The 24141-nt window shown below is 44.1% G+C and overlaps 1 protein-coding gene across 3 annotated transcripts in view; it reads right to left on the reverse strand.

The window, feature by feature from the left end:
* Window positions 1–24141, reverse strand: part of PCCA (propionyl-CoA carboxylase subunit alpha) — a 305003-nt gene that overhangs the window by 261367 nt on the left and 19495 nt on the right. For all 3 annotated transcript variants that reach the window (XM_084767907.1, XM_084767906.1, XM_084767905.1), the window contains exons 2-4: window positions 17180–17257; window positions 14024–14071; window positions 13859–13927 (exon numbers count right to left, since the gene is read on the reverse strand). In XM_084767907.1, coding sequence (XP_084624033.1) covers window positions 13859–13927; window positions 14024–14071; window positions 17180–17257 — 195 coding nt within the window. The remainder of the gene's footprint in view (window positions 1–13858; window positions 13928–14023; window positions 14072–17179; window positions 17258–24141) is intronic.

A 24141-nucleotide genomic window follows, 5' to 3' on the forward strand; every position in this document is an offset into this window, starting at 1 on the left:
ATAGCCATTGATAACCATTACTCAACAGGCCTTTCAGTGCCTCCCACCCCATCCCCAGCCTTCACACAGCCTTCTGGACCCCCATAAACATTTTCACGTGAATATGTGACATAACAGTATGTTCAGAGTTTTCTTGGTAACTCCCTTAGTTACTCACACTATGGATTATTCTTCACCTGGTTTTATCGATTTTTGAACAGTCTATTTCAATTTCTAACTGCTGCCAAAACTCCTAGTAACTAGCAAACAAGCTATTGAACCATTTTCCTAATATTGGACATGGTTTCTAATTTGCAGGTATTGTAAAAACTACAGAAGCCTCCCTGAACATGCTAATTTGTACACATGCATGTGCTTCAATAAGAAAATAGCTAAACATATAAATACTGAAAACTAAATAACCTAGAGTTCGTGTCCGTTTACACTCTATTATAGGAGGACTGTCAGCACAGCACATGTAACTGAGTACTTTAATTTCAACCCAATGGAGAAAATACATTTCCACTTTTAAAGTGTTTCTATTAGCTCTATATATAGCGCTGGGAACTGAGCCATCTTTTCTTGCAAGTGTAACAAATACTTTTCACCAGGAGCTATCCTTAGAGACAGGGTCTCTGTGTAGCCTCGGCTGTCCTGGAACTTACTTTGTAGACCAGGCTAGCCTTGAAGTCAGACTCCTCCTGCCTCTGCCTCCCAAAGGGAGGCTAAAGGAATGTGCCAGCATGCTTGGCAGTTTATTACTTTTTAATAAACTCACTCATACTTCTGAATTTAACTCAATTTTTCAGGACACTATAGCCAGAGTCTTTTGCCAGAATATATCACTCAGGAGGCAGAGGCAGGTAGCTCTCCATCAAGTCAAGGCCAGCGTGGAGAGAGAGAGAGAGAGAGAGAGAGAGGTAGAGAGAGAGAGAGAGAGAGAGAGAGAGAGAGAGAGAGAGAGAGAGAGAGACCCTATCTCAAGTAAATTAATAAGTAGATAGATGGAAGAAAGACAGACAGACAGACAGACATAAACAAACAAATAAGTCCTGCAGTCAATTCCTTTTGTGTTGTTTCTGTGGTGCCCACCAACAGGACTAGATATTCTCTCTTTTCTCTCTCTTTTTTAAAGATTTATTTATCTAGTACATACAGTGTTTTGCTTGCATGTACACCTGCAGGCCAGAAGAGGGCACCAGATCTCATTACAGATGGTTGTGAGCCACCATGTGGTTGCTGGGAATTGAACTCAGGACCTCAGGAAGAGCAGACAGTGCTCTTAACCTCTGAGCCACCTCTCCAGCCCTCAGATAGTCTTAAAAGAGCATTTCAAATGGTATGCTGTCATGGGAACATATTTAATGTTATGCAAATTATAGGCCAAATAAGAGTCTTGCCCTGATGAACACACAAAAAAAGAAAGAGGGCTCCTAACCATGAGCTACAATTTTTCATACTTAACAAAAACAGCAATATGAAATTATTTTTTAAAAAAACAATTATTTAATGTATAATTTTGGTATGTGAAAGTATAACTTACTGAGATGTTCCTCCATTTATGACAGGTTACACAGCAGTGAACCCACTGTGAACATATGACACCGTTAGTTAAAAGTGCGTAGAAGGACTAGTGAGGTAGCTCAGTGTGCAAAAGCATAGTCAACCCACAGGACCACAAGGTGGAAGCACAGAACTGACTCCCCAAAGCTGTGTTATGACCTGTGCCCACACTATGGCACACACGCATGCACACAGACACACATGCATACACATGTACACACTCACACATGTATACACACACCCAACTACGGCACACATGCACACACACATGCACACACATACACATGTACACACATACACATGTACACACACACACCCAAACTGTGGCATGCGCACACACATGCACACACACACATTTAAAAGACTGTAGAGCACCTGCACAGAGCCCTGGGCTGGGGCCCCAGAGTCACACAAATGGCATAGCGGATATGCCTATAAGCACAAGAGCCGAGAGGTAGAGGCAGGAGGCACAGAGGTTTAAGGTCACCCTGTGCCACACAGTGAAATCGCGGCCAACGTGAGATATATGCAGCTATGTCTCAAAAACAGAAACAGAAAGGAAGAGTGCTAACCACGTCATCGTCCAGCTTTCCGCTACCAGAGGAAGCGCCCACTGAGGCTCTCGGCTTCAGGCTGGGATCGACAGGCCAATGCCATGGGCCTGTGGGGGGGGGCCCTCCTGGCCAGTTCTGAGAGGAGAAGGGAAAATGGGGGCTAGGGGTCATTACACCTTAAGGACAGGTCCCGCCTCTTAACAGTTACACGCTTCTTAGAAGACTCTTAGAAGAGTCGCACACCGGGCACGAAGGCCCTCTCAGCAACTTCTCTGAGGAATACTTCCAAGCCAAACCACTGCAACCTAACAGACAGAGTGTCCTAGTTTGAATTCTCTGTAAACTGTGAGGTGCTGGTTGTCTTTCCTCCTGAGCTCACGGTTAATCGGTTTCCGCCCCTATCCAGTGTCAGAAAGAAAAAAAGAGGGAAAAAAAGACGGCACTGCATACAGCTCGCTTGGGAAAAAATCCAAACTCGAAACTTGAATGAGGGTCTTTACTAAAGATACGTCACTTTTGTGGATCTGTAAAATCAAAATACTTACAATGCCAGGGACCATCTACACACAAAACTTCACAAAGTGGCTGGTGCAGCTTTGACGCCACACCTCACCACCACTCAGAAAGCGTTCCTTTGCGCCACATCAGCACAGCGTTGGGATCTGCAACTCTTACTTAGACTAGTTCCTGGCAGGCACTTGCCTGGACTTAACTATAAGGCCCCTGTACTCAGTATCTAATGTCCATTTGGGGACTACAGCATAGCTGAGAGTGACTCTATGACTGACTCACAGAAGCAACTCAACACTCAGCTGTCCACAGAGCAAAACATTTCCCAATACTGTTTATAAGCAGTTTACCCAAACTTAACAGTTCCCTTCTAGAAACATGAGCAGTTCTCTTCTAGAAAGCCTGTGCAATCCCCAGCAGATGTGCACCCCTGCCCCAGTCCTCTAGAGGACTCAGCACACAGCACCCCTACCTCAGTCCTCTAGAGGACTCAGCACACAGCACCCCTACCCCAGTCCTCTAGAGGACTCAGCACAGACACAGCATCCACCAGAGGCCACACAGAAGCGGCACAGACAGGCAGAAAGGGAAGTGAGTGACTGGAGATGGAGGGAGGCTGAAGTCCAGAGTGGCAAAGCAGCATCCGGACAGGCTGGGCGCCGCTGGCACACTCACTGGCCCTCAGGAAGCCTTGCAAGTGCCCACCACACAAGTTTATTTCCAAACATGTACTGGTACAAAGTGATCTTTGATATTAAGGAAAAACACAACTGTGTCACTTCTCTCTGGTCTTCGCAGACCTGAGTAGGGTGCAGGACTGGCACGGTGAGTTCACACCTGCAAAGCTACTGTGTCAAGTGCACAGCCGTGAGTACAGTGTACAGAAAACAGGGTGACAGGCGAGAAAGGGTAAGAGGCAAACACCTCATGAAATCAAAATGAAAGAACACATAACAGTAAGCGATGGTAGCCAAGTATAAGCGGCTTCTTCGGAAGCAGGAACCGCCTAACTCGAGGGCAGGACACTCAGAATGGCAGCAGGCGCCTGGGACAAGGCGGCCACTGGCTAACAATGGGAAAGGTGGAACAGCCTCTCAGTTGCAGCTCGCTCAGTCGAAACCAGAAGCAGCTTCTGTGGTTGGACTGCTGCACGTGTCCACAGCACGGTCTTAAGACCCAGATGCGGACACGGAGGGCACGATGCCAACGGGGACGCTAGAAAGTCGAGAGTCGGGAGAACTGAGCGTGCTGTTTTGTTTAGGGGGAGAGGCAAGGCACAGAGGAGGATAAGAGGAGACCTGGCAAGGAGGAGAGCAAAGGCCAGGAAGCTGGGGACGGAGGTGATGACAGAAAGGGAAGGACATCTTAAACCTTCACTACACATGGGGCCTACAGACCAAAACTCTAGACCACACTTCAAAGAAAAGCACCCGCAATCCAGCAACAAATCAAACAGCCCAGGAGAAATTAATTTTGCTGTCTAGCAAAATTTTTCAAGTATATTAATTTTTCATGGGTGAAACTATAAAGATTTTATAATTTCTATTCATCGACTCAGATTGTCATACAAACTTTATCCTTTGATGTGTTAACATTTTTGAGACATTTCCTGACATCTAAACATCAGTTCTGTGTTCACGTCCCACTGCTGTTGTCACCACCACTAACCCACAGCTTAAAGCCACAGGTGGGTTTGGTTTTGTTTTGTTTGTTGTTTGTTTGTTTTCTCGAGCCCGGGTTTCTCTGTGTAGTCCTGACTGTCCTGAAACTCACTCTGTAGACCAGGCTGGCCTCAGACTCACAGAGATCCACTTGTCCCTGCCTCCCTAAGTGCTGGGATTGAAGACATGCAGCACCACCACCCAGCTAAAGCCATAGTTTCAGTACTGTTGTAGACAGCACAAGTCACGGGAAGTCACACGGCGCTAAGCCCAGGTGCCATCAGGCCGGCTTTCCCTCCTTACGGCACAGGAGAGAACGCTTGCCTTGCTTTTTTTTGAAGCATCCTGTGACTCAAAGCTCCTGCTTCTTGCTTTTATCTTCTCCCCTCCCTCTGTCACTGTGCCTCGTTAACAGAACCCTCGTGATTACACCAGGCAGTCAGGTAACTGAAACAATCTTCCAGTCTCAGAGTTCCTAACCCAAGCAGCTTATGTAGTCCCTATGTACCACATAAGCCAATATGATGTGGTGATGGCTCGGAGCACAAAGGTGCCTACCAGCAGGCCTGCTGACCTGAACTGAAACCCCAGGACCTACACAACAGAAAAAGAACACTGACTCCCCCATGCTGTCCTCTGACCCCCCAACACACACACACACCATGTCACAAAATAAACAAGCATATTATAAAATGCATCCATAATCACAGATAAGGAACTTTAGGAGGACTCTGTACACCTACCAGGCTTCCATTCCTTGACAATCCTTATTAGGATCAAACAAAACAGTTACTAGTTAACAAGGCTCTTAAACACCTCACAAAGGAAGTGACAGCTAAGAGAAGGGATGTGACTAGATTATAGAACTTTTTAAGATACCGACTTGATAATTAATAAGCAACAAGAAACCAAAGAAACAGCAGTGGTCATTTCCTCTGTTTTTGTTTCTGCAATATTATATAAATATCAGAAACCTGTGAGTTCCCAATCCAAAACCAATAGTCCCCCTGTATAACTCCGTGCAGCTCTGGTGCGCTGCAGACAACGCTGCTAAGCACGGCAAGCAAGCATCGATGGTCAACCCAGTCACAGTAACACCTTCCGGTGCACCTGTGAGGAAAGACCAGAGGAAAAGGAGGACAACTGGGTGTGAGTGACACCACCCAGGGACTGAATAAGAGGAGAAGCCATTTGAGAGTTGATGTTTCCCTTTCTCAGCTTCTGAGTTGGCAGCAGGAAACAAGCCTCTGTCTCTGCCAGCTGCCCATGCCATGCACACTGCGAGACAAGAAGTTGCTTTCGGCCAGGAATTTGGTCATAGGAATGAAAAAGGAAACTAATGCAGCACATAATCGGTACGCTGAAACAGATCGCTGCTGTATTACACGGTGCTTTATAAACACTAGAGCATCGGAGTGAAGCTAAGCTGTGTTGTCTAAGATTTGATATCTTTTTCCATAAGGAGTACTTCCAGGACTCCTTAAGTAGATGCTTGGAGAAAAATAAATCCTCTATTAGGTATTATTTCACATCACAAGGTATAAGGTTCTTCCTTTGAAAGTGTCATTCAAATTCACTATGTGGGTATACTGCCCGAGATCACACTCGGGTGTCTTATTCACAACAGGTGAACACTTGACCACTGCACCGCATCCCCAGCCCCAGCTTCTTTTGACTTGTAGAAAGTAATTTTGGAGATGTATCCTTTATAATAATGGGAGAGTATGTCCCATGACCTTCTTAACTTTGGGCTAATAGAAATTCTTGCTGCTAGAGCCAAGTTGTAAAGCACTGGTGTAGTAAACAGAACCCTAAGACGTGAGCCCTGCGCAGGCTGCTAGGTGAACTCTGCTGTCGGGGCTAGGGAACACTGACAAGAGTAATAACAATTTCATCCCTTTTTTTATACTAAAACTTTAAGAACAAAAGAGTGAAATGTTGTAAGTCTCCCTTTGGGATTTTGCTTGTTTAAAAGTTCTGGTGAGCTTAGGAAACGCAGCTTCCTGAAAGCACTTGCCAAGCATTTGTGAAGCCTTGCATTCAACTTCCAGGAAAAAGAAAGAAAAAGGAAAAAGAGAAGAAGAAAAGAAATTGGACCATCCTGTTAAACGGCCTGGTACGTGAACATACGTGAACATATACATGGATCTAATAACTCGTGCATGAAGATATTGATACCAAGGCTTTTCTCCCATCCAGATGCAATTTCTGCCCAACTCTCGAATAAAGTCACAGTCCCCCTTCCCAGGGCTGACTAGCTCAGCCTTCACACGGGGGGGGGGGGGGGGGGGGGGGGGGATGGGGATGAACGCCGCCGTCAGTCTTTTAAGCAGCTTGGCAGGGGTTTGACAATTTAGCCTGCTGAGCTCTTGGCTCCCCAGGGAGGGTGCTGGTTGCAAGTCTGACTTCTGTTGCTGCTGACCACTGTCACAAACTGCACTGATAACGGACCTCAGTACCAACCACCTGCAGGCTAACTCTGGGTATTAGCTGTAATGTTGCTTTAATTAAGTTAATAAATAAAGGCCACAGCTCAGGACAGAGCTTTATTAAACTTGGCAATGTTTACAATGTTTTTAAAACTGTGTTTAGCTGTACAACGCCACTATAAATTTGTCTAGAGATAGAATACCATTTGCTTACAGATTTATGCTGCATTTCAATTTATTTTCTAAAGGAATTCAATTTATTAGCTCCTCTTCCCAAAAATATGTACCTTCCCTGCATTTCTAACTGATGGCTTCATGACAGATGGCTCCGAGCATGCTGGGTGCAGAGTGGGTCTCCCTGGCATAAAGGGGCCACCTACCAGAGCAAAGGAGACTCCACCACCCCGCATCTGACTCTAGAGCGTGTTGATGGTGGAAAGATTAATGCTTTGATTCTTCTATAGCTTCGTGTATTAAATATTAATTTCTCTCTGAAATGCTTGAATCGTGTTTCATCTTGAAAAATAAATACACACAAATTGTAGTTTTGAACACAAAACCCTTTATGTAGTAGGAAAGGACCCAGAGTACCTGTGATGAATGTAAGAAACGGCTAAGCAAATTCTTAAAGTTATATGAATCGAGAGGCGTACTCTAACGGGTTAAAGGGAGGGGCACTACTTTAAAACGCCACTCACATGACCAACACAATTGACTCAATTTCTGTTTTTATACGTACAAGGCAAACTGAGGTTATTTTGTTGAAAATAAGAGCGTGGAGGCTGAATTTAGCTCACATACATCCTGAGTTCAGCAATAATTGTATTTTTAAGTACACAACCTGACAGGCACTATGCAAGATAATAATGAGTCAGCGTGGGAGCCATTTAACATACTTCCTGATGAACGCGTTGCCTGTCCAGTTCGCACAGACACACTTACATGTCACCGTTGCCGTGACTCCCATCAACGCTAACACTGCAGCCCCTTGATTAGTACGGAGCTCCCAGACGGGCCACTGTTAATGCTAAATAATTCCCTTCAGCCTCCTGCCACGGTTCTGCAGGATCTCCAATTAAATATAATGTCCCTGATGAGCCATATTAATGTGAACAAATTCCTACCAGGGATCCTAGCCTATTCCATTTTGCCCCAAAATGTGAAGGAAGTAATTTAGCTAAGCCGAGATAATCAAACATTTAAAATTGAGAGAGAAAATGTTTCTTCAGAATAAGTTTTTCTAAAGACAATAATAGCATAAAAGGAAAAAAATGTCTAAGCATCTCAAATGCACTCTCCCCCTGATTAGCTCTTCATTGAAAGGCTAGTGCTTCAAATTTGCATAAGTATATCCAGTGTATCCTGATTAACATGAATGCTAACGGCCAAGCTTTATGAGAAAAGTGAGCAACAACAAGTTTTAAGCAACTATGCCATTCAAAAACCCTTGATTTGCTGGGCCCAGAGGCCCTGGATGGTAACAGTCGCAGCGACTCTGGACAGGGAGGCTGACAGATCACTTAAGCTCAGGCACTCAAGACAACACAGCAAAACCTCATTCCAAAGCCCCTAACACACACACACACGTAACAACATTTTATTTTATTTATTTATTTTTTTTTTTTTTTTTTTTTTTTTTTTTTGGTTTTTCGAGACAGGGTTTCTCTGTGTAGCCTTGGCTGTCCTGGACTCACTTTGTAGACCAGGCTGGCCTCGAACTCACAGCGATCCACCAGCCTCTGCCTCCCAAGTGCTGGGATTAAAGGCGTGCGCCACCACCGCCCGGCACAACATTTTAATTACCTAATCACCAGAATAAAACTAAATCAAGGAAGCCAAGTCCTTTCTTCCTCCAAACGCAGCTTTTAGAGCTGCTGCGGGTGGCTTTCTGGAGGCCTGCATGGCGGGAAGCAATTCTTCCCTGAGGGACGGCAGTTATAGACATCTGTTTAATACTGATAAGTGTTCAGAAGAATCCTAGGGTTTTCAACTGTGGTCTAAATGTTAGGAAATGTTATAACCTAAAAAAAACTAATTGGAAAATATGGATCATGATGTCCAATATCTCAACATAACCTTTAGTAGTCAGGGCAATTTAAGAACGTGTTACTAGCAAGGTGTGGTGGCGCATGCCTTTAATCCCAGCACTTGGGAGGCAGAGGCAGGTGGATCACTGTGAGTTCCAGGGCAGTCTACTTATAAAGCAAGTTCCCTATCTTGGGGCGGGGAGGAGAATGTGTTACTGAAGAGGCTGGCATGATGGTCAGTCCAGGAAGCAGACACTTGATACCTACTCTGCTGCCCAGAGTTCAATCCCTACACCCCACAGGGTGGTGAGAAAGGTCCTGCAAATCACTCTCTACACACCTGGCACCGTGCACACAGCAGGCCCAGAGAACTGGTCAGCTGTTAAAAGCACTGGCTGCTCTCCCAGGCAACGGAGTTCAATTCCCAGGAACCGTAAGGTGGCTCACACTATCTCTGTGACTCTAGTCCCAGGAGACCCAGCACCTTTTTCTGGCCTCTGTGGATGGCAGGCATATATATGGTGTCCATGTATGAACATACATGTAGCAAAACATACATTAGATACATACATACATATATACATCCATATTTAGGTAAATAGATTATAGATATTTAGATAGATGATAGATGGTACGTAGGTAAATAGATGATAAATAGATAGATAGATAGATGGTAGATAATTAGGTAATTTATGGTACTATATAAGCATATGTAAAAAGAGCATGCTACTTAAATACCTCACTTTAGGAATAAGCCTGGTAACACACAAGCTATAAACCTAGCCACTAGGGAAGCAGAGGCAGGAGGCTCTGTGCCTTAAAGGCATTCTTGGACTACAGATGAGCTCATGGCCATCCTGGGAAACTTAACAAGACTCGTGTCTCAAAATTAAAAAAAGAAAAGAAAAGAAAAAGCTCTCTTTTCCAGCTTGAAAATATTGAGAAATACTCTGAAACCATCTAAAGAGGAAAAGTGCTGGAGACTGTACACTTCAATTACCTTAACCTTGGTGGACATCTAAGCTAACACTGGAGATGTGCTAACCAAGACATAAATATATTAATTCATGATGATGTATATTTAAGGAAATGGAATAAAGCTAGTCCAACAACCTCAGGAAATGTTAAGCGTTCCCCGGGCCTCTTACACCGCAGGCTGCAACAGTGTATCCCGGCTCCATTTACCTGGTCATTACACTCCAGTTTGTTCGGCTGGAACCAACAAACACTAATTACTTAAGCATCACAAAGTCCTGTTTGTCCTCCGTTTCTCCCCAGCCAGCAGGGTGTGCACAGAGAGTGGTGACTGCCCTCACCTACGGCCAGTGACCCCACAACGCTCATAGGAAACAGCACTCAGCCTCACCATGGAGGCCGACGGCTAAGACTGAGAAAACCGCAGGCAATTTGGGTGAGATCTGAGTCACTGGGGATACCGCCCTGATTTTAGAGTCTTGTTTCAAAGCTGTACATATCAGATCTTGATTGTTCAAACTCAGCGTGAATACACACAACGCGATAACATGGGCGCACCACAAGAAAGATGAGACTAGGGGCTGAGACAGAATTTTCTTCCTCTGCTAAAATGAAAAGCCATCTGCACATCTTCAATTTAGCTTGACTAAATCTCTCTTTTAAAAACCAAGGTTCTAGCCGGGTGTGGTGGTGCACGCCTTTAATCCCAGCACATGGGAGGCACAGGCAGGCGGATTGCTGTGAGGTTGAGGCCAGCCTGGTCTACAAAGTGAGTCCAGGACAGCCAAGGTGCCAATGTTACACAGAGAAACCCTATGTCAAAAAAACAAAACAAAACAAAAAACAAAAAACCAAGTTTCTAACTTAAGTGGTTTAATACAAATAATTTATTTCTTGAATGGCTGCTACCTGAGGCATCTGGAGGCATGGAATACAACAGTCCCTAAAGTCTTGGTCTGTTTGTCCTGTTCACCAAACTTCCAGTGACTAAATCAATTCAAAAGTTCTGACTCTTACGTTCCCTATCTCCCCTGGAACTACCTAAAACCGCAGCACGCTAGTGCTGAGGTGCCCCTGACCTTCTGTGCTAATGTAGTAGCAAGTCCAGCAATTCTCCCACGGTAGCGCCCTGCCTAAGGTCCCCTCCCCTTGCTCTGACGTGAGTGGCTCTAGTTCGCTCCAACTGTGGCGTGTGCCTTCCCTGTCAACTTCCCTGGGACAGATCCAGGCCAGAGGTCCTCAACCTGTGGGCTGTGACCCCTTTGGAGGTTGAATGACCTTTTCACAGTGGTTACCTAGGACCATCAGAAAACAGGGACATTTGCACTACAATTCACACCAGTAGCAACATTACAGGTATTAAGTATCAACGAAAACAATGTTATGGTGCAGGGGTTGGGGGGGGGGGGGGTGGCCACAACATGAGGACACAACAGGTCATAGCCTTAGGAAGGTTGAGAACCACTGCTCTAGGCCGTTCTTCTGTATTTATGCTTTGTTCAATTTCAAAACAAAAATACTTTGTTTTCTAGGGTCTAACATGAAAAAACACAAAACAACTCAGAAATGATTAGCATCTAAAGTATTTAGTTTCTTATATGAAATCTGATGCACTCATGTGAATTCAAGTCAGATCGTTTGTAGACTAGAATCTCAAAATTATTTTTGCCGCTATTCTACAGCTCCGTCTCAGCACGTTACCTAGTACTGTCTAAGGATGCTGAGTCGGAGTCAAGATGGTGGAATGGGATTACCAAGCTCCAAAGATCCATCAGAGAGGTCCCAGCCCCTCCACAGTGATGTCACAGCTCCAAAGTGTTGTCTGAGAAGTGGGAAGGAGACCCTCACCAGCCACAAACTCTCCGGTGCCCTACCTTGACATCCAATTTCTACAATTATAAAAACTAATCTCCTGTGTGTTTATAAGCTACCTCATTTATGGCACTATACTGCCGCAGTGTGATTAGCCTGACAGTGGCCAAAAAAGAACAAGGCTCAAACATCTAAAGTCAGGAATGGGCACAGAGAGATTACCACCCACCTCAGAGAAGCGAAGTGTTAACAAGGAAATACCAAAAACAACCTCGTGCCAATAAACTGGGAAACTTTGAAAAGTGGACAGATTCCTAGAAATATACAGATTCAGATACTGACTAAAGAATAACAACAGAGGATCTGGAAAAAACAAACAAACCTATCCACAGAAGCCACATCCACAGAAGCCACATCCACAGAAGCCACATCCACAGAAGCCACATCCACAGAAGCCACATCCACAGAAGCCACAGGCCTCATGGATGGATAATACCCAACACTTACCAATGCCAACCAACTCTTCATGGGAAGCCTTTCAGTCAACAGGGGTAAGATATTCAATTCTTTGTACATGTGGCTATTTTGTTTTATTTTTGTTTTTCAAGACAGGGTTTCTCTGTGTAACCCTGGCTGCCCTGGAACTCGATGTGTAAACCAGGCTGGCCTTGAACTCACAGCGATCCACCTGCCTCGACCTTCTGAATCCGGAGGTTAAAGGTATGCGCCTCTACACCTGCCTGCTAAGATATTCTAAAACCAACCAAAGGCAGGAAAACCACCAAGCAGAGTCTTCCAAATACAAGCAGAAAGCTCAGTTTCTTTACAGTATACAAGACCAAACACAACCAACTGCATCTCTATACATTTACTTAAAACATTTTAATGGCATAGATACTTGCATGAAAATAAAATACTTTAGAGTAAGTGTACCAAAGTAAGCATAGAACTTACACTTTCACATTGCAAGACACCACTGAAAGGAATAAAAGCAACACAAACAAGTGGAGAACAGGGAACTTAAGAAGTTTAGATTATCTACAAACACAACGCAACCCAATTAAAACTCCCAGTGGACAGTCTTGCACTAAGACCCCTCTCCTCTTAGTGAGCCAGTATGGACAGAAACTTTATGAGGAATGAAAATTACTATGACTGAAATCATCAAATTAAAAAAAAAAATTAACCAAGAATCTCGGATCAAATTTTTTTCAGATCAAACTCTATAAGCAAAACAAATTTAATTGCTTTTCATTAAAGGTACTTTAAATACAACCATCAAATAAATTATATAGTTAACATTTATCTTTCATTTATTTTTGTATAATTCTTATTACTTTGCAATTCTTTCATCTAGGTTTTTGAAAAAGAAGTTACAGTAAGACAAAATAAGTAACAGTTTCAAATAAAACACATTTTTTTTTTTAAATCACCGTACTTTAAAGATCTTTCTACTAAATTAATTACTAAACTATTAAAGGTGACATTGTCAAAAATAGAGCAAAAGGAAAAAGCAGTGACTTAAAAGTATGGGTGGTCATATCTCAGTCCCTAAGGTTCTGACAGTCCGCACTCCATTCCCAGGGGATCTCTCAGCTCCTTCATAGCTCATTGCTGTAGAAAATACCTGCTGTGTATAAACGCCACACAAAACTATGTATCATTCGAGGCTTAATGCTATATCTTCTTTTGTTCAGCCCCAATTACCATCAGCTATCTCTCACTTATCCAACTTTCACAGCTGAACACATTAGCACATTTAGAAAAGGTAAAGCCAGTGACAGCACTCCTTCCCCGAGTGGTGCTGGGCTCCGCCGGGGAGACGCTCACAAGCGAGCACGGCCGCCTGGTCATCTTCCACGCCGGGGAGACGCTCATCTTCCACACAACTTTCTCAGGCTTTGTTTTACGCTGCTTGCTGACCACGTGGTTAAGACATTATGATACTTCTGTCGTGTTTGTGACAATAGTGAGCAATTAGTTTTAAAAACTGGATACACCTTTTGCAAGGGAAGGGAAGATGAAGCAAGTCTCTTTCACATCTGTCCCAACAGACCCAAATTAAGTCCTGACTGAAACTAAGTAAAAATATACATATTTGACCACCTCCCCATGGTGGGGAGACCTGGTGGCACTCAGAGAAAGAATAAGCAAGCTACCAAGATGAGACTCGATAGGCTGTGACCATATAGTGGGGGAGGATGTCCCCCTTGGTCACAGACCTAGGGGAGGGGAATAGGGTGAAAGTGGGAAAGAGGGAGGAATGGGAGGATACAAGTGATAGGATAACAATTGAGGTGTAATCTGAATAAATTAATTAAATAAAAAAAGGTTTTTAATATACTTACAGAACCGGCGTCGACATCACTGTGAATGGCAACTGTCTTGATGCCCATCTTCTTACAAGTCTTAATAACCTAGTGAAAACACATCACCTGTTAGCTGAGACCCACATGCTAAGGGACTCTAATACATCTCAGAGCAAAGCAGAAAACAGCTCAAATTCTACTTACCCTACACGCAATTTCTCCTCTGTTGGCAATAAGAATTTTATCAAAAGTCTGACAAGAGACAACAAAGAAAATTGTTACTAGTGCTTTGAGACAAAAAAAAGCAAGATTTTCCACAATTAATGTTTCTAGTAATGTTATAAATATTTGTTCATTTACAACCCAAGGACAATTAAATTCATCTGGTTGGATCTGGCCAAAGCATCAATTAACTAAATTATATTGATTGCCAGGGAGAAACATGCCTACCTTATTAAAAGGTTCTGGATTTAGCACCCAGGACTTGCTGCTCTTACAGAAAACCCAGCCTCAGTTTTCAGTACCCACATGGCAGCTCACAGCCATCTGTAACCAGTTCCAGGGCAACCAACACCCTTTCCTGACTGTCTTGGGCATTAGGCACAATGTGGGATACATACATACATCAGACAGACATGACAGCAAACACTCATACACATAAAATAAAAACAAAATAAAAGGTACTTATGTAGTCTAGGAAAGACAGTTTTTAGCCTATCTGGAAAATTCTAAACCTCAAAACTGGAAGGACTTCCAAGGTCTTGACTTGACCTTGATAACACATGTGGCTATACTCCCAGCCTGAGACAGTATTGATCACATTGACCCTTACGATAATCTACTGTCACCCAGGGCTGCTATTGTGAGGCCATTACCTTTCTTTTTCCAAACAGTCAAAATAAATTCCTATCAAACAGTATGTATTTCCTAAGAAAGCCACACTCACGCATGCGAGCTGCATCTGGTAGAAGCCACGGCTTCACAGCTGTTAGCTGCACACTAGGCAGCTGTTTGCACAAAGATGTGTAACAAGGTATTATCAAGTCAAAGGCACATAAATCCCTTTCACTTCCTGTTTGAGCAGTGGTTCCAAGTCCATCTGGAGCCAGGCTGCCCAGGATGGAACCAACAAATCCATTTGTTCTAGGGCAGGCAGGGATGAAGTGGCACCTGTCACTGGAACTTCTGAGATGACACAGTAGCCTGAAAGTAAGCACGCTCTCACCGAGGGTCATGAGAGCAGGAGAGCTGTTCCTACCCCTCACCAGCTGCCACACTCAGGAGAGTGGGCTCTGCACCTTGCCTGAGCAGCACAATAGAGCTGGCTCTAATGTTGAAGGCTCCAGTGAGCTAGACCCAAGGGCATGAGGCAGAAGAGCTAACCCTGCCCCTGGCTGGCTGCAGAATTGGGTGACCTAGTGGGGAGCAGTGCTAGAGAGCTCATCCTACTTGTGTGGGTGCGGGAGAGCTGTCAGGCTGACCAACTCAGCTACCACCCAGGCCCAGACCCAGGGCTTTGAGCTGACCCACGCCAACATCCACCCCATCTATGAACTGCTGGGGCAAATGAAGGGGCTGGTCCTGCAGATCTAACGCCTCAGGATCTCCACGACACAGGGTAACAACAGGATGTCCAAGGAGAGTCCCAGTGAGGATCCACTATTGATGGTGTAGCAGACGCCAGAGGCCTCTAAGCAGACCAATGACACATTGCAATGAACATTTGCAAGTAAACTGTGTGGTCAGGAGGATAAACTGTGGGTAACACTGTGACACACTATAGTTTTGACAATGGGATGTTTTTAATGCTTTATTTTGGTTTGTTTATTTTTTATTTGTTTTTGGTTTTTTATTTTACTTTGGAGGTTGTAAGGGCAAAGGGCAGATATGAAGTAAGTAGGGTTCGGGTACATGATGTAAAGCCCACAATCAATAACAAGGTTTTTTTTTTTTTTAAGTGTTAGCTCTAGCGACTGGTACTCATTTCTGCAGCACTCATTCTAAAGGATCTGTGTAATCAGCCAGAAATCTATGTGAAAATCTACGTGAAATACTTACATTTGACACAGGATCTGTACACAGGATCTGGCTCCCTGGGGTGAAGGGAGGGAGGGAGCCAGCCCTGCTCCTCGCTGCTGGCCCCTCAGAAAGTTTAAAGCGCTGAAGATTCACCCTGGCCCCTGCCCCAAAGACAAGCACTGCTATAAAGAAATTCTCCCAGATCGGCTGTTTACTCGCATGGAGTGACCCAGCTCTGAACTCCCTGTCTGCAGGAGCTGCACATCAGTGGACAGCACAGTACAACCACAGCCAATGGCTGTGCTATGCCAAAGCTGTGTCCAGGATACTGGGTACGGCAAAGTGGCGTCATGGACCGGATAAAGGCAGCCATGCTGAAGACAGAGGGGCTTCTGGGTACCAGAAGAGGTGCAGGTTCCTGCGGGACCTCAAGCTGGTACCTCACAAGGCTCCAAGAGTCTCGGGGAAATAAGGCAATGGCATCAGCACGGTTTGGCTAGCTAACTGACCCGTCAAGTTCAAGGCATCAGGAATCCACCAGGCCAGCAGCTGAGGACAGAATTCTTATTTAAGCATCATCCATGAAGGTACCTGATAAAAGGTTCTTTGTTATCCGGTTCATACAAGAGCTAAGAATGATAACAGAGAAATTCACATCTTCAGTGCCACTGGTTTAAGAAATTAATCCACATTTTCTCTTTTTTGTTGGTGTTGGGTTTGGGGGGTTTTTTGTTTGTTGGTTGCTTGGTTGGTTGGTTGGTTTGAGACAGGGTCTCACTATGTAGCTGTGTCTTTCCAGTAACTCACTATGTAGAACAGGCTGTTCTCAAACTTACAGAGCTCTGCCTGATTCTGTCTCCTGAGTGCTGGGATTAAAGGTGTGTGCCACATGCCTGGCTTTTTTTTTTAATGGTTTTATATATTTTTATTTTATGTGTATGCATGTTGGTCTGCATGTATGTCGATGTGCCACATGTGTGCAAAGCCTGCAAGAGGCCAGAGGGTGCTGTGTCAGATCCCACAGAACTGAAGTTACAGACAGTTGTTAGCTACCATGTAGGTTCTGGGAACCAAACCCAGGTCTTCTAGAAGAAGAGCCAAAGCTCTTAATCACTAAGTCATCTCTCCAGCCCCAGAATGCACGTTTCTAAGACCTTTGATGCTAATGAGAAATGCTACCATACGCACACATGTGAAAAAGAAAAGAAGCCTACATAGACCAACAATACGATAAATAATTACACATCACTACAATTCAATCAGTCCTCCAAACATCGTGGAGCAGCAAGAAAGTGAAGCCATTAACTCACTCACAGCTGCTGAGAGTGTAAAAATACTTACTTTTTCTTTAGGCTCATCTCCCGCAGAACTGAGACTTTGGGACAGCACTAGGCACTGCTGTGAATACACTGGAGCATGCTATTGAAGACAGAAAAAAGGGAAGGGAATTAGATTCCTGTGGAATTTACCTTTTTTCAGGGTTCGTCTTCCAGTTTGTTTCTACCTGAGATTTTCAGCCTATATATGCAGTGCTAAGAATATAACTTAGTTACCAAAGGGGAGCGATAATTCTAGGCACATCCTCTTGACATGTGTGAGGAGCCAAGTGTGAGGGGAAAGAAGAAGAGAAGAAAACATGGGAACGGAATAGGGGAAGGGGGAGGGAGAGGGAGGGGGTGGTGACCCACGACAGGCAGCCTCTGAAGGGTACATGCAGCAAAGCATCATGAGCTTTACTGCACACCGACAGTGCAAGGTCAGACCTGTCACAAATCACACGGAATTTAATGTGATTTAAAGTGAGGACTAGGTGTGTGTTTCAGAGGGAGATCATCAATCTAACACTCTCAAGGTCCTAAGTAGTAAGTAAGTAAGTAAATAATAAACCTGTGGCTTTAAGGAGCTTCAATTTTTCAGTTTTAACAATGACTAGTAATTAATGAAGTGTTTCTTTTTTTTATTAGTTGAAGGAATTTTTTTTTCTGGCACAAAAAGGATTTGATGGATAAAAATCCAAAAATAATCAAGTTCACTTCTATTATATTGTAACTATTTCTGGAGAACATCTATCATAAGGCATTAAGAAAATGACTAATAAAAACTGTAACACATATGGGACGGGGTCTGACTATGCCTCTGATTAGATGTCTTACTCATTTGGGTTTGATTTTTGGTTTTCGGTTGTGAGACAGGGACTCACTGTGTGGCACTGGCTGGCCCTACACTCGGAGAGATCCGCCTACCTCTGCCTCCTGAGTGCTGGGATTAAAGTGCGCACCATCATGTACAGCCAGCTGTCTCTGCTTGCAGAAGTATCTTTCATACACTTCTGTGTTATTTTATGATCTTGCTATGGAAATGCCTATTTAAATTCTATGAACATTATTCAAATTCGATTTTCATTATTTTGTTGTTTTTCGAGACAGGGTTTCTCTGTGTAGCCCTGGCTGTCCTGGAACTCACTCTGTAGACCATGCTGGCCTCAGACTCAGGAGTTCCGCCTACGCCCCCGAGTGCTGGGATTAAAGGGTACACCACCATCACCAGGATCAAAGTAAATTTTCATTCATTGTTGTGTTATAAGGATTCTTGACATAGTCCAGCCTCATACCTGCATCAGGTATATGAGCAGAATTATTTTATTCTATATATTTGCTTTTTAGTTTCTACATGTCCTTTGAAGCTTAAAAAAGTTAATTTTGATTAAATCTAATTTCTTGTTTGTCATTTGTGTCTTTTTAAGTCACAACTAATAAACTACTGTCTAAATCAGAAAGTCAAAAAAGATAAATTAGGACAGTAAGACAGCTCTGAGGATAAAAGTGTTTGCCACGCAATTCTGAGGGCCCGACGTCGATCCCTGCGGCCCATGGTGGAAGAAAAGGACTGACTCCTGCAATCCACCCTCTTACCTTCGCTTGGACATGAACATACACACACGTGCACACACAAACACACACGTACAAATAGAAGATAAACTTTAAATAAAACCGGTTTATCGGTAGCTACTGGTGAAGAGAGACCCAAAAAAAACGGGAAGAAGGGGAAACAGGCAGCAAGAGGTGGGCAGCATGTTTCCAGAGTTTTCTAAGAACGCACTCACTCAAGAAACAGGGTCTTAGGGAAACATAAGACTACAAAATGTGTTCTCTACTTGAACTAAGAGTAGGAGGATGGAAGGGACGGTTTACTGACTAAAGAGATGACAGTTGTTGACTGACTAAAGAGATGACAGTTGTTGACTGACTAAAGAGACGACAATTGTTTACTGACTGAAGCCTTACACCACCCAGAGAGCACAAGCTGTGAGCGGGAGTGAAACTCTGTGTTACATCCACATTACAGAGCAAGACCACATCCCACTTTCCTTCCGTACTACCCCAAATCCTGTACACCAGAAAGTTAGGTCCTACCAGTCTCTAATTTTTGAAGGTCTAAAGGGCTAGAAAAGCTTATTTGTCAATTTAAAGATGAAAACATCTTCCCCCCTGATGTTAGTGCCTGTTCAAAGTTATGACTTGAGTGAAAAAGGCGTGGTACACCAGGGGGCTCCGCCCATTCCCTCCATTTCAGATAAAAATTCCACCATCAAGACTTTCAAAGAACACATTTAAAAATGGAAAATACGTTTTCAAGGAGTTAGAAAATTCAACCTTCTACCATCCTCCATTGAACAGCTACATAAAGTTCAGTGTCACAAAAAAACTTAGTAACAGAGATAATATTCCCTTCTCAAAAAAAGAAAAGAAAAACAACTGCATATTTAGCCTCAGCTAACGCTAAGAACAAACCTTAGATGTAAAAGCTAGCTGGGCATTTCTCACAGCTCTGCTGGGTCACATAAGCAACGGAGGAGGAGCTGGCATTCTGACCAGCTCTCCCTAACACTGCACCACACAGTGGTCTGCTGCAGCAGCATGCCAACACGCTCTTAAAAATAAATAAATAAATAAATAAATAAATAAACAAACAAACCTTAGTCAGGGATGGTGGTGCACTCCTTCAATCCTATAAGTACTTGGGAGGCAGAGACAGGTGGATCTCTGAGTCCAAGGCCACCCTGATCTCCATAGCAAGTTCCAGGACAGCGGGAACTACACAGAGAAACACTGTCTTAAAAAAAAAAAATTATGCAGGGCATGGCGATGCATACCTTTAATCCCAGCATTCCGGGAGGCAGAGGCCAGCCTGCTCTACAAAGCAAGTCCAGGACACCCAAGGCTACATAGAGAAATCCTGTCTCGAAAAACATACATACGTTTATATTTTATATATTTATTTAATATATTTAAATATGTGTTATATAAGATGTACTATATATTTAAAATACAATATATGTGTGTGTTTTATTAATTTTTTGAAATTTTCATATGACACATCTGGACCACATTCTCCCTGCACTTCCTTCCCAACTTTGTGCTCTCCTGTGTTTTAAAGGAGACTGTTTCACAGCAGATGCCCCTGTCCTGTCTCTTCTCCCCCTGCCCTCTCTCCCTAAGCCTCATGTGTAGAGGTCCTAAGTGGGGGCAGATACCCCAGGGGCAGTTGGTGTGCAGACTCTGACCAGTTGTGGCTTTCTGTGATCACCTTTGTTTGTCAAAAGAAGCCTCTTTGATGACTAGTAAGATAAGGACACAGTTAGGGAAGTTGCTGTAGCAGATTCTTCTCTAAGACCCATGACCTCGCTGGCTACAAGCAGCTACCTAAGTTCCCAGTGCTAGGCATGGACTCCTCACTGAGTGGCCTTGAGTGCAGTGGGACTGCTGTTGGTCACTGAGGCTTTGAAACCTCTTTTGTGTAAGGCACAACTCAAATGGTGCCTTTAGCCATTAAGGGATTAAGCATCAGGGGTTACGGACACAGCTTGCCCAGCATTCCTGAGGACCAGGGTGCAGGCCAAAGTGCACAAAACAATGGTGTTGATTGGCTCGGCTCATTTCTGATGAGAGAAGTCAGCTAGGAGGACTCGAGACATTCCTAGACATTCTTAGTACCCCAGCCACGTCACTTAGAGGACGGAACAGACGGTGATTCTTTCTTATCAGTTCCAAATGTCTTCGCAACAAGCAAAGCTTTGTATAAGGACTCCCAGGTGGGCCAGCACTCAGGGAGGCAGAGGCTGGTGGATCTCTGTGAGTTCGAGGCCAGCCTGGCTAGGACAAGCCAGGGCTACACAGAGAAACCCTGTTTCGGAAAAAAAAGAAAGAAAAAAAAAATCTAGATTCCAGAATACTCATTTACACTTACTTACATTTACACTTACGAATACTTAAGCATTTGCGCTTACACCCAAGAAACTGAAATGCTAACATGGGGAGTCGTCGCCAGACTGCTCGCTGCAGCACAGACTGTGGTAGGAAAGAAAAATAGACTCAAGTGTTTGATAGGTGCGATGGGACGAGGCCGTGCAGCGGGGGCGTCTGCAGCAGGTAAGGACAACAGACTGAGGCTGTGCGCTAACGGCAGATGAAAACTACCAGGGAAGAGAACTAATGAGCACATCACAACGACAAACTGTAGGACTAAGCACCAGTTACGGGGAAACACTTTTCCCTAAAACCCTAAAGCGTTAATTGCGGGCTATGAGTCAACTCCCCAAAGTGGTTTTCGGAGATAGATCCACAGAAAGCAAATGTGGCCAGGCAGAGGAATTAAATCACACAATGACGCTTCGAGCTTTGGTTCTAAATTATCAGTTTTCATTAAAACGAAAGCTCCATAGTTAACAAAAACAAACAACAGTAGCAATGACAAGATGGAAAGTGAGGCTGTGTGGTTGGGGGAGGGAGTCCTTAAAATGCAGCATGCCACAGAGGACAAGAAGGAAGGCGCTGGAGGACCAGCCCATGCTCAGCCTCAGGCTTCCTCAGCTCAGGCCCATTTGGACACTGCTGCTCTCAGCTAGAAAACAAGAGCTCAGCTGACTCTCCCCCAAGGGCCTGCACTTACCTGAACTGCTATCACCCAAATAAGTCCTTAGTTCCCATGCACAACGCCCCCCAGGAGTTACAGGAACATGAAGTTCATTCAGACTACACACAACAACCAAGATGGTGGAAGTGACACCACTGCTGAGCCTCTGCTACAGAAAACGAGCAGAAGATGCAAAGGAACTTATACGATTTTGAAAATATGAGCATGCATTGCTTAGGTAGCTCTCAGCATAAAAACCCCAAGTGCATCACACTCCACGGGTCCAAGAACAATGGGCTTGGCTAAGCTTGGTCCAAGAGAAGAGAAAACTCCAGAAATCTCTAGGTAGCTAATCTCTGAAGAATGTTCGAGCCCGCTAAGTCGGCATATTGTGTATTTACTCTTAAGAAAAGATCAATAATGTAAAACTAGGCTTAAAAACACCTCCACCACACAGTTCAAGAATTAACCAAATCTATTACAAATTACACATAAACTGATAGAAAATGTAGCAGAGTGCCTGAGTGAACCCAATAGTTTTTGGAGTCTTTTTATTGTTACTTAAAAGCACTTGGTTATAAGATCTTAGACTGTGTTTTGCCTCTTTTGTAGGAGAAACAGATACACACAGGGAGAAGACGGCGTGAGGACATGTGAACTTTCCATACTGTAGCCCAGCGCCTGAGAAAGCATGGATGCCCGAGTGAGCCAGTAACCAGACAGAGGATTTGTTAGAGGAGACAGAACTACCCAGGAAAGACAAGAGCCTACGTGGAAGAGACTTCCCAGTCACCATTTGAATCTGCGGCTCGTAACTGGTTTGGCTCTGCATCTTTAGTCCCACCAAGACCTTCATGAAAGTCTGAAAAATGAAGAATCCAAGGCAAACATAATTTTGCTAAGACCACAACATAAAAATTATGGTTTTACAAAGAAATCCCGAAATTTGTGGACAAATGGATGGAACTAGAAATGATCATACTGAGTGAGTTAACCCAGAAGCAGAAAGACTCACATGGTATATACTCACTTATAATTGGACACTGGCCCAAAAGGGATGTCCCATGAAAGTCTTCACTTACCAGGAGATTGGGATAGATGTGAGGACATCCTATTGGGACTCTAGGTGAGAGAAGTATGGGAGAATGGGGAAATAGAAGGACCCAGAGGGTCCTAGAAACCTACAAGAAGAACATCATGATGGGTGGATTGGGGCCCAGGGGGGTCTGCTCAAACTATTGCACTAGCCAAGGACAGTACAAGTAGTAAACATCAAACCCCTACTCTGATCTAGCCAATGGACAGCACATTCTCCAGTTGTGTGGAGAGCAGGGACTGACCCTGACATGAACTCTGGTGCCCCATATTTGACGACCTCCTCTGGGTGGGGAGGCCTGGTGGCACTCAAAGAAAGAATAAGCAGGGTACCAAGATGAGACTTGATAGCCTATGACCACATAGTGGGGGAGGAGGTCCCCTTCGGTCATAGACCTAGGGGAGGGGAATAGGGTGAAAGTGGGAGGGAGGGAGGAATGGGAGGATACAAGTGATGGGATAACAATTGAGTTGTAATCTGAATAAATTAAAAATAAATTTTTAAAATTATGTTTTTAAATGTAGGGAACAAATTTAGTAAAAATTCTTCAGAACTTTACACAAAAATACGTAACATTTCTTACTTTTCTTAAGCATATAATAAACTGGTTACAAGCTCAGTCCAGAACTCTCTGATACTTTCCAGCACCACTACCAGGCGTGGTGAAACATACTGTAACCTCAGCCACCTGAGAGGCTGGCACAGGCGAACTACAAGCTCAAAGGCACTGTGCGCACTGTCTGCTGGTGTAGCGCCTGGGACCTGAAGCTCCCGGGAAACAGTCTACACTAAGAACCTCCACATTAAAGATTCTAGGAGGCAAGCCAGGGCGCTCTGAGTCAGGGCACCTGCTACCAAGCCTGGCGTCCTGGGTTTGATCCCAAGCCCCACGGGAGGAAGGAGGGAACCGATCCTACAAGTAGCCCTTTGATCTGCACACATGCACCGTGGCATGCGAGCAACCACACACAAATGAATACATAAATAAGTTCATAAATAATAAATACACTTTAAAGGGATTCTTCAGCACTATCGAGGCCTTCGTGGTTGTGTACAGTCTCCTTAACGGTTATTTAGCAGCTACTTTCTGAATCTGACCTAACACTTCAAATACCAGTTAAAGCCATGTTAGATCTGCTAGCCAATAGCTTCCCTGAAAGCAAAGGTCAAGACTGTACTCAAGTGACATCTGAAACCCATAAACAGATTTCTTCACTTTCCTTTAACCCACACACCCAATTTCCTCACCACGGTAGCTGGCCAATGCCAAGCTGACTTTTGTTCTGTGATGATA

This window comes from Acomys minous (assembly GCF_964271855.1).
Source record: "Acomys minous genome assembly, chromosome: 18".
Classification (NCBI taxonomy): Eukaryota; Metazoa; Chordata; class Mammalia; order Rodentia; family Muridae; genus Acomys; species Acomys minous.